Raw genomic sequence first — 10,881 nt, forward strand, 5'->3', positions numbered from 1 at the left:
ATTTGGGACCAAAAATTATTCAGACCGAGTCTGGGAAAAAAAATGCATGAAGCGCTGGTTGACAGCATGCCCAGGAGACTACAGGCTGTCATTAAGGCTAAGGGTTGCCCGACTAAGTATTGATAGTTGTGTAAATACTGTCATACTAACAGCTGTCTGAATAATTTTTGGTTGATTGTAATCCATTACATACCTTTCAAAGTTATCTAGCATTATCAAGATGAATTTGTTCTGACACAGTTTAACTCTTGAGTTCTGTCATATTTTATTAAAATTTTCTAAACTATAGCGAATAAACTGTGATAATGTGAGAAAAGTTGAAGGTGTCTGAATAAATTTTGGTTTGACTGTATCTATTTGATAAATGAAGTTAACCAACTAACATTATACATACTCTTTTTGTTTCTGTACCCAATATTTAAAAAATGTACAAACGCAATAAAAATATCGGCATCGGTACTCGGTATCGGCAAGTACCAAAAATAAAAGTATCGGTATCGGGCGAGTACTGGAAAAAGTGGTATCGGTGCATCCCTGATTTAAAATAGAAATCTTTAGTAGCATTATCAATGTATTTACTGTCAATTTTGAATAAATTTCTAGAATTCAATTTCAGAACCAACCACATCTACTAAGACTGGAAGAGAGTCCTGCTAGTTAAATAATGCAGAAAGGCACTCATGCACTGCAGCACTTGCCCTCTTTAGAGTAACCACTGTGCTGACTGCAGCTCTTTAAGTTAATCTGTCATGATGTATACATTTATACACCTGACAGGCTCTTTTATCCAAAGAGACTTGCAGTGCAAATCTACTAGCACATACATTCTCTTGGAATCAAACCCATGACCATGTGGTATGCACAAGAAATCACAATGAACAATACAGACAACTTTCATGATAAAAAAAACTAGGACTTTGGAAAAGCTAAGAGGCGAAGTAAAAGAGGAGGTGTGGATGAGAGTGAGTGTATGTACCTGATGTGGGACGTTGTAAAGAGTTTGCTGAGGTGGAGGTTGTGGTGGGGGAGCTTGAGGTAGCTGCTGTTGTTGTTGCTGCTGCTGCTGTTGCTGCTGATACTGCTGCAGGGCTGAATTGATCTGCGACTAAAATAAAACACACCAGTGACTCAAGACTGCTCACTGCAGGCTGGGGGAAGGGCTCAGGTTGCAGCACTCCAACACTGAGCACGCTAGAAATGCAGATGAGTGCAATTCAGAATGATGGAGGGAGCACTTTATGCACTGGAGTGAAAATAATGAGATTGGGTTAGGTGCAGAGTATACACTGTATAACTACTACTATTTTTGGAAGATAATAGGTACTATACTACGGCTGCATGATTAACTGAAATAAAACCAAAATTACGTTATAGCTTAGTGCAATTATCAAATATCAAGGGCTGAGATTTAATTACATAAGCATACAGGCTTGGTTCACAACGCTGGTGCAGAAACTCCATCTCTGCATCTAGTGTGAGTTTGGGTTTAACGTGCATTTGGGAATGCAACATTTGGCAAAAATCTTCCCATATTTGTGATGAGAAGTGCTTAACAATCTAAGAGAATCATTAAGGTCTTTTTCCATCAAAATAGAAGTCTGATGGTTTACCGTTTGAAAATGAAGAAATTAAGACAGCCATAAATATCATTGTACTTTTAAGGTTGTAATATAAAAACAAATGTATTATGACTGTGTTATTTTCCTAAATACTCTTTTTTTGTTGTTGTTCAACAGTGAAATATTACAACAGTAATGTATTTTGTTGTTATTTAGTAATGTTTATATTTTTATTTAATAATAATAAAAAATAATAATAATACGCATAATAACAATTTATATAGTTATTATTATTATTACTGTTATTGTTATAGTCTTACTGATATATAAATCACAAAAATGTGTCCAAATTGCGCAGTCCCACAAACAAGCACAGAAAACTTGTATTTTTTTTTAAATCACATTTTAAATTGCAATCACATTTTTTTCCCAGAAAATAATAAAGAAATAATTTTTTTCCCCCCAAATCATGCAGCCCTTTACTATACTACCTAGCATTCAACAATAAATGCTTTAAACAGTGTTATGCTACTCTGCTGTCACATTATGCAAAATAATTCTTGGAAATCCTATCAAAAAAAGGGGGAAAAAATAATGCTGAAAGCCACTGTAATTGCTTTCAAATCATTCATCACACTGGAAATGAAAATGATTGTTATTCGGTGTGAATCTGGGATAACTGCATAATATTCACAGTGTACCTCATTTAGCATGTTAGTATGCTATTCCAAAAATAGCCAAAGGCTTTATTGTGCATTTACTCCAGCTGCATTACGGTGATGGATCACAGCCAGGATCTCACCTGCTGTAACGCAGCGGCTGCAGCGGCCTGCTGCTGGAGCGCTGCGGTCTGCTGAGAGAGCTGGTAGTTGGCAGCTGACTGTGTGTTGAGGGAGGCTGCCGCTAAAGCCGACTGCTGAGTGTACATAGGAGACACTCCCAAGAGGGACGGCTGCTGTACTCCTAAAGCTACGGGAGACATGTGTGAGATTGTAAGGACATTGCAACTGCTGTCAACAACATTCAAACAAGCACAAGCAAACTTTGACCAGCCAATGAAACCCAAACAAAAACATCTCGAGCTTTGACCTTCACAATAAGATAAAGCTAGAAATTATGAATGCATGTTTATATAGTAACATTTAGTTTTTTGTAATTGAAAGTGAATTTAATGCAGTTACAATAATAAGTATATTGCTGAATTATGATGACTTACAGTGTAAACTGTTCAGGTCCAGTGACTGTCCTGAGTGGCCGGGCTGTGAAACCGCTGTTGCGGCAAACTGAGCCGCCCACGGAGGGTTCTTCTGCCCCCCGAACTGGGCCATGGAGACCTGCTCACGTTTTCTGCTGGACCAGGTGGCAGATTATTTCCTGTGGGGTCGGTAATTAAACTTACTATAACTACAAGCATAAAACTGTATAAACAGGACCTGAAATATAGTGGCTGTTCGCCAAGACAACACTACTGATAATCACAAGACATACAAAGTCAGTGGTTTTTATCTCTGTAACTTTAACACCCCTATTGCCATAGACAACAATAAAAAAGGTCCCCATATATAAACTACATGATATATTATTACTACAACTGCTGAAACATAAAGTGGAGCTGTTAATGGATTAAAATAATCAAGCTTACAATTATTCTGTCTTTTAATAGTTAACACATTTAGGTTATTATTAAAGACTAAAACCATTTTAAAAATCTGTAAAAGAAGTTGTTTCATTTACAGACAACTGAGAGCTGTGTTTGCAAGATTGTTAATTTAATTTCAATAATTCCACATTATCTCAGAAGACAGTGACTCGGAAGGACATGCTGCCAAATTAGGGATCTTTCTAGACTTTTAAACACAGCTAATGCCCTCTGTCACCTCACTAAATTGTCTGTAACAAAATTATTGTACTTATTTTTTTAATTTCTTCAAACAAAGAAAGTAACGACTTTTGTTAAATGTATATATTTCATTTGAAAATAGTAGTAGTAGCAGCTTTAAAAGAAGATCTATATCATTTACTGATAATTAAGAGCAAGATTGTTAACTTGATGTAAAAAAAAAAAAAAAAAGAAAAGAAAAAAACTCGGACATGCTGTCTATTTAGGGAGCTTACTAGTTTTTGAAACACAGCCGTTCAGCCAATGCCATCTGTCCGCTCCAGAACACCAGCAGACTGTTTACAACCTCTCCCTGCTTTAAAACTCAGTTTAAGTCCAGATAAACAGCGAATAAGAAACATTAACTGCTTTAGGACCTTTGTTTCAAGACCCAAATAATAAGTTTTACCACACAATCTTTTTATCTGCACTAGTCTAGCTTAGCACACCAACGTATTCTCAATGCAGCAAGCTAACGTTAAGCAGCTAACGCTGCAACACAACAACACTCACCAAACTATTTAAAGCCGTGTTATTATGTCTCATAAAACCACTACGAAGCGTATTAACTTAAACTAAACAAGTCTCAGTGGTAGTATGTAAAGCACAGTTGTGCTGACTGCAGTGTTTTGTTTTTCAGTGCTGTGTTGTCTGATCAGGGCCCTCGCATGAGCACACTGTCTAGTGTTCAGTCCACGCACTTACTAGTCTCCTTTACACCTCAGAAGTGTGTACAGTGTGCGCAGAATAACACACAGTCGAGTGCATGACGAAGCATTAATAAAATAACAAAACTTCAGTCAGTATGTAAGCATGCAAGCTAGCTGTTATTGTTGCTGCTTACCCTCCGTTGTCTCTCATTCACCGGTAGACGCTGAAATCTGGATGAAGCGCATGCGCAGTTCGCTTGAGACACTTAGTGCAACGCTGATCCAGGATCGGGGAAAACTTGACAGTGCCGCAGCCGCATACTGAAGCAAATCCAAACACTCATGTTATGTATATGTTATATGTAGTACATATATAACTAAATCGTTGTTTTTATTATTATTAGTCATATTATTACTTAATAATTTGGCTTCAAACCATGTTTTTAGACAAGCTGGAACTGTAGACTGTTTAGGCACATTGCTTTCAGAAATTAACACTCTTTTATTATTTATTTCTCATTATGCTGTGTTGCTTGCAAAGTTAAATGAAATAATAATAATTAGGATTTCCAATGACGTAGTAGTAAACAGGCAAGACTGTTTAAATGTCCCCTGAAAGTTAGTTTTGGTTTCAAGTTCCTAAAATCATTTCTTATGATGAAACAGGACAATAGTCCAAAATGTTTTTGTAAAGTAAAACACACTCACTAACTGAATGAATTAATAAATAAAAATTGCTGTCCATAAAAAAAAAAACTTGCATTTTAAGAATTCGTTCCAAAATTCCCCTATACATGTGTAATGCTTATATCCCAAAACGATTTAATGCTGTTAGGTGCTTCAAAGGACTGTCTCTGGATATTTTTATATTAGATATTCAAATGTATCATTATGGAGCAATTCGTGAAACACGTTAGTTCATAAATATGTTGACCTTTTTACACTGAAATTAAAAATTGAGAAAAAAAAAAAAAGATTAAACAGAACAAAATGCAGAAAAAAGCACGTTCAACAATTTGTTTCAAAACTATTTTAACCCAAGGGGGAGAAAAGTGGTAAACAGTAGGACAAATATCTACACCAAGACCATCACCAATTTATACACAACTGTTTTATTTCATTATAGGTCTGCCAGAACTGCTGGATGGCAGCTGTAGATGATCATACAGACTTTCAAAACTGATCTCATTCTCAAAGACTCTTAGAGCTGTGGAAGATCTGCATTACTTCAAGTGGTCATTTCAGGTTTGAGAATGTATCAGGAACACAGCATTGTATTTCTGCTATAAAAGAACTCCTACTTAATTACTGCACTCACCAGACATCTAGGTGAAATTGCAATGTTCAATAAACATAGTAATTAAAAGCATAACCGTCTTCAATTTAACCTTTTCTCTCAGACAAGTAACAAACCTTGGAACTCAGAGAGTGCAGATGAGTGCCAGTCAGAACACGTAAAGGTGTGGAAAAGTGCAGTTGTCTGGTACTTGCAATCACAATATTGCACTATTATATTAGAAACAGAACAACTTACAACTTTGAGCTTGGTTAAATATATTATATTCTAGATTCTGCACCTTAAATATACAGCTGCCTTATGGAGTGTTTGAATCCCACTATAATTATGACACAACAATAGCAAATTGAAATATGTGGACAGCCGAGCTGGGTCTTATGCTACGAGTCTTGCAATTTCTTCTCCACTTCTGCAAACACCTTCATGTTGATCTCATCCACTTCATCCTCAACCTTGTTAAATGAAAAAATATGCAATAATGAATAATGAAAGTCATGATCACTGTAGTTAAATATGCAAAAGATGTTCTCATGAATAACTGATGGATTTATATCTCTCACCTGTTCTACATCGTCCACCTCAGGTATATAAAACTGCAGCATGTTCTGGATGCCATTTTTTAGGGTAACTGTGGAGCTGGGACATCCCGTACAGGAGCCAACCAGCTTCAGCTTCACTGTGCCATCCTCAAAGCCTTTGAATATGACATCGCCACCATCCTCCTGAACCGTGGGTCTTAAAGAAAGTTTAGTTTATTAATTTATAAAGCACATTTCAAAACAACAGAAGTTGCAACCAAAGTGCTGTACAGAGGTATTAAAACAAAATGAGAACAAAATTAAAACAGAATTAACACACTGGATCAAAACCTTGGAGACAAATGTAAAAATATAAACACCCTCAATTAATACAATTAATAAAGAATACAGATAAGTTTTTAGGGAAGATTTAAAAGTAAAAAACAGAAGGGGACGATCTAATATGGAGAGGGAGACTGTTCCAGAGTCTGGGAGCAGCCACCGAGAAAGCCTGGTCACCTTTAGTTTTGTAACGTGAGCGAGGAACAGAAAGAAGAAGTTGACTGGAAGAACGTAAGGATCTTGAGGCATTGTACAGGACAAGAAGATCACTGATATACTGAGGGGCAAGACCATGTAAAGCTTTATAAACAAAAAGCAACATTTTAAAATCAATCCGGGACTTAACCGGTAACCAGTGGAGAGAGGCAAGCACAGGAGTAATGTGCTGACACTTTTTTAGTGCCAGTCAAAAGCCTGGCTGCTGCATTTTGAACCATCTGCAGACGATTTACAGTGGAATTAGGCAAACCCAGGTGTAAAGAGTTATAATGATCCAACTTTGAGGTAATAAATGCATGAATAACAGTTTCAAGGTCTTTCTTAGAGAGCATCATCTTGATTTTGGCAATAGATCTTAGCTGAAAGAAACTACTTTTAACAATAGCACTAATCTGCTTATCGAAACTCAAATTGAATCAAAAAAGACACCAAGATTTTTGATTTGTCAAAATGTCAGTCATATCTGGTGGGGCAAAGATAACAATTTCGGTTTTGTCGTTGTTTAGCTGTAAGAAGTTCATGTCCATCCAACATTTTATGTCACACAGGCAGTCAAACAGGCCAGACACAGAACCATTATTATTTTTGATAGGAAAGTAGAGCTGAGTGTCATCGGCATAAAAGTGGTATGATAAATTGTGTCTCTGAATAATATGACCAAGTGGAAGCATATATAATGAAAACAGAAGAGGACCCAGAATGGAGCCCTGGGGTACACCATAATGTATTGGAGCATGGGGAAAAAACAATTCAAAGCACTGAACTCTGCTGGTCTTTCAATACTTTCAATACATAAGTAGTTACTAATTTAAATGTCCTGTCCATATATACAGTCATTTTACTGTGTTGTGCTAAAAGCTTTTCATGCTTATGGCTAGTATTGACATTCAAAAAAAAATCTAAATTAATAATTATAAAAAGAAGCCACATTAAATAATAAAGATTAAACATGCTTTCAATATTTTTTGGAATGAAAATGGAATTTGTGATGAGGATGCAATTTAAAATGAAAAAATTAACATCATTAAAATGATGATAAGCTGAATTTCTCAGACCACATTGCTAAAACTGCCCGGTCCTGCAGATTTGCTTTATACAACATTAGGAAGATCAGGCCCTTTCTTTCAGAACATGCAACACAACTCCTTGTTCAAGCTCTTGTTCTATTCATTTGTAAGTCGCTTTGGATAAAAGCGTCTGCTAAATGACTAAATAAATAAAAATTATTACAATATAAAATATTAAAAACTCTTTTCTATTTTAATATATTTTACAATGTAATTTATTCATCTCATCTAGACAAGAAAAACACATATGTGAGAATGCTGTTTGTAGACTACAGTTCAGCATTCAATACCATAGTGCCATTCAAGCTTGATGTGAAAGTCCGGGCTCTGGGTCTAAACAGTTCACTGTGCAGCTGGATACTGGACTTCCTGTCAGGCAGACGTCAAATGGTCAAAATGGAAAATACTATCTCCTCTTTACTGATCCTCAGCACTGGAGCTCCCCAGGGCTGCGTTCTCAGCCCACTTCTGTACTCCCTCTACACCCATGACTGCGTGGCTACACACAGCTCCAATGTCATCATTACATTTGCAGACGACACAACAGTGTTAGGTCTGATCACGAATGATGACGAGACAGCTTACAGAGAAGAAGTGAACTCCCTAACACACTGGTGCCAGGAGAACAGCCTCTCTCTCAACGTCTCTAAGACCAAGGAGATCATTGTGGACTTCAGGAGTCAGAATAGAGAACACAGCCCAATCACCATCAATGGAACTCCGGTAGAGAGAGTCAAATGTTTTAAATTTCTTGGCGTCCACATCAGTGATGACCTCACATGGTCAGAACAAACCCAAGCAGTTGTAAAGAAGGCCCAACAGCGCCTCTTCTTCTTGAGACGACTGAGGAAATTTGGAATGGGCTCCAGCACCCTCAGATCATTCTACACATGCACTGTAGAGAGCATCCTGTCCGGCTCCATCACCACCTGGTTCGGAAACAGCACTGCTGCAAACCGCAAAGAACTGCTGAGAGTAATACGAACGGCCCAACACATTACTGGAGGTGAGCTTCCCTACCCCCAGGCCATCTACAACATTCGTTGTGTGAGGAAAGCCCGGAAGATAATCAAAGACCCTAGCCACCCCAGTCACAGTCTCCTCTCACTACTGCCATCAGGCAAACGCTATAAAAGCATCAGGGCCCGCACCAGTCGACTGCAGGACAGCTTCTTCCCTCAGGCCATCAGACTGCTAAACTACAACTGATGCACTACAACTGTTGCACAAATATATCATTAATATAACAATACAACATCCACATTATATATACTATGTGTATGCCTACCATAAGTACATTTCCTGATGTTACGTATATTATGTTTTACGTATTGTATTGTCGGTGCTAATGGCAGAACTGTCTGTGTATATATGTATATCTATTCATCTGTTATATATACAACACTGTGCATATCTGTACATACGTGTACATTGAATATATGTATATTGTATACCATTGTTAATTGTATTGTTCTCATATGTGCAATGTCTGGAACACGCACCTAAGCTTTTCACAGATCATTTACTTGTAAATGCTGCAGTGACAATAAAAGTGAGCTGAGTTGAGTTGAGTTATTCCTGCGATGGCAAAGCTGAATTTTCAGCATCATTACTCCAGTCTTCAGTGTCACATGATCTTTCAGAAATTAATATGCTCAAAAACATTTATTCTTATTATCAATGTTGAAACCAGTTGTGAGGTTTAATAGTTTTGTAGAAACTGATACATTTTTTAGGATTCTTTGATGAAAGTGATAACAGCATTTATTTTAAATAAAAGTATTTTGTAACATTATAAATGTCTTTAATATCACTTTGGATCAGTTTAATGAATCTTTGTTCGAAAAAGTACTAATTAAAAAAAAAACAAAAACAAAAGAAAACAAGCCTTTAAAGTTTAAACTATAGTCTATGTTGAATCAAAACAATATAAACATACCTGATCCGTGTGTCTAAAAGCTCCTTAATCATTAAGACAATTTCATCATCATCATCTTCTGTAATACCTAAAAAATAAAGAAATAAAGATACAAATTTTAAATACAATGTATCAAAATGTATTTAGTCAATTTGTACATGTATTTAGTCAATGTGCATGTTTTGCTCACTGCTCTCAGCGTGTGTTGCTCCCATTGTGATAGCCTGGCCACTCTCAAAGAACTTAGTAATGACCTCAATAGCATGCCGCTTAATGTCTGTCCATTCAACATCATCGTCTGTCTTTAATTAGTAACAACAAATTCATAAATTGAGTTAAATGAAACATTCAGAAAGGCTAGCAACCAAACAGACTGTCTTATTGCTGAACACTACCTTTGTCAATGTGATAAAATCTGGGCCATAAAAGACACTTTTTATGCCTTCAATTTGGAAAAGATCCCTGTTGGATGATTATAACAAATGTATTTAACACTCAGCAAGGCTTTAACCTTAATGTGCAAAAGGACACTATACTTTGACAACGAAGCTTACTTGGCTAAAGGGGAACTCTCGGCCGAATTTGATGTTGGGAAATCTCGAGTTCCCGTCCCCAGCACAGGCTTACCGGGAAGAAACTTTAGACTTCTGGGGTTTGGTGTGTCTTGAGTTAAAATTGAAAGCATTCGTACTGCAATTAAAAAAAAAGTCCTCAGTAAGATTACAAGACTTTGCAACATTAAATTCAACAGCATTACAAGCTTTAATTAATCAAAACTAAGTGATCTGTCATGGAATAAAAAGGATATCAAGTAAAAAAATAATAATAATATGCCTCACCTGAGAATGGTTTGCATTTAAACTGCTGAGACTGTATTCTATGGGCAGCCCACACTGAATAGCACTGATTTCTGTCATTTACAGGCAATCTAAGAGATAATATACGCGATTACAGTCTCTACACTCACTATAAAGGCATGAAAAGAATATATATATATATATATATATATATATATATATATACACACTCAATACAAGATTTATTTTGTTCAAATGTCGTTCAAGCAGTTCAAAAAAATCCTTATCGAGTGAGTGAACTATATATATATAACGTATAAACTTACACACACACACACACACACACACATACATTCATACATACTTTTATGACAGATAAAGTTAATACTAAGGTAATCGTGTTACTGTAGTATTTTGGTGGAAACTACGGTTACTGTGGTAAACCAGCACAATCATCATTTGACAATTTATGACATAATATGCAACAATACACATCGATTTGAATACTGTAAAAGATGAAGTATGTCATTTCCAACCTCAAATGGTGTGACCGTATGAAGCGCAGCAGACTCCATCTTACAGACGCCGCCATTTCGATTGTTTTGACATTTAGGACCCCAAAGCGGACAATGATT

The 10,881-nt window shown here is 36.5% G+C and overlaps 2 protein-coding genes across 2 annotated transcripts in view; both read right to left on the bottom strand.

The window, feature by feature from the left end:
- Positions 1–4,315, bottom strand: part of LOC107690173 (cell division cycle and apoptosis regulator protein 1-like) — a 22,012-nt gene extending 17,697 nt beyond the window's left edge. The window contains exons 1-4 of the mRNA XM_016488416.1: positions 4,283–4,315; positions 2,776–2,933; positions 2,362–2,528; positions 977–1,105 (exon numbers count right to left, since the gene is read on the bottom strand). Coding sequence (XP_016343902.1) covers positions 977–1,105; positions 2,362–2,528; positions 2,776–2,887 — 408 coding nt within the window. The 5' untranslated portion in view covers positions 2,888–2,933; positions 4,283–4,315. The remainder of the gene's footprint in view (positions 1–976; positions 1,106–2,361; positions 2,529–2,775; positions 2,934–4,282) is intronic.
- Positions 4,316–5,186: 871 nt separating this feature from the next.
- Positions 5,187–10,868, bottom strand: LOC107690174 (NFU1 iron-sulfur cluster scaffold homolog, mitochondrial-like). Its single transcript, XM_016488417.1, has 8 exons — positions 10,783–10,868; positions 10,289–10,377; positions 10,004–10,139; positions 9,845–9,911; positions 9,640–9,751; positions 9,471–9,537; positions 5,946–6,120; positions 5,187–5,837 (listed from the first exon to the last, which is right to left on the bottom strand). Exons 1-8 carry the CDS (start codon positions 10,836–10,838, stop codon positions 5,766–5,768), a joined length of 774 nt encoding a protein of 257 aa, XP_016343903.1. The 5' UTR covers positions 10,839–10,868; the 3' UTR covers positions 5,187–5,765.
- Positions 10,869–10,881: the final 13 nt, after the last annotated feature.

This window comes from Sinocyclocheilus anshuiensis, unplaced genomic scaffold (assembly GCF_001515605.1).
Source record: "Sinocyclocheilus anshuiensis isolate Anshui unplaced genomic scaffold, SAMN03320099.WGS_v1.1 scaffold1581, whole genome shotgun sequence".
Classification (NCBI taxonomy): domain Eukaryota; kingdom Metazoa; phylum Chordata; class Actinopteri; order Cypriniformes; family Cyprinidae; genus Sinocyclocheilus; species Sinocyclocheilus anshuiensis.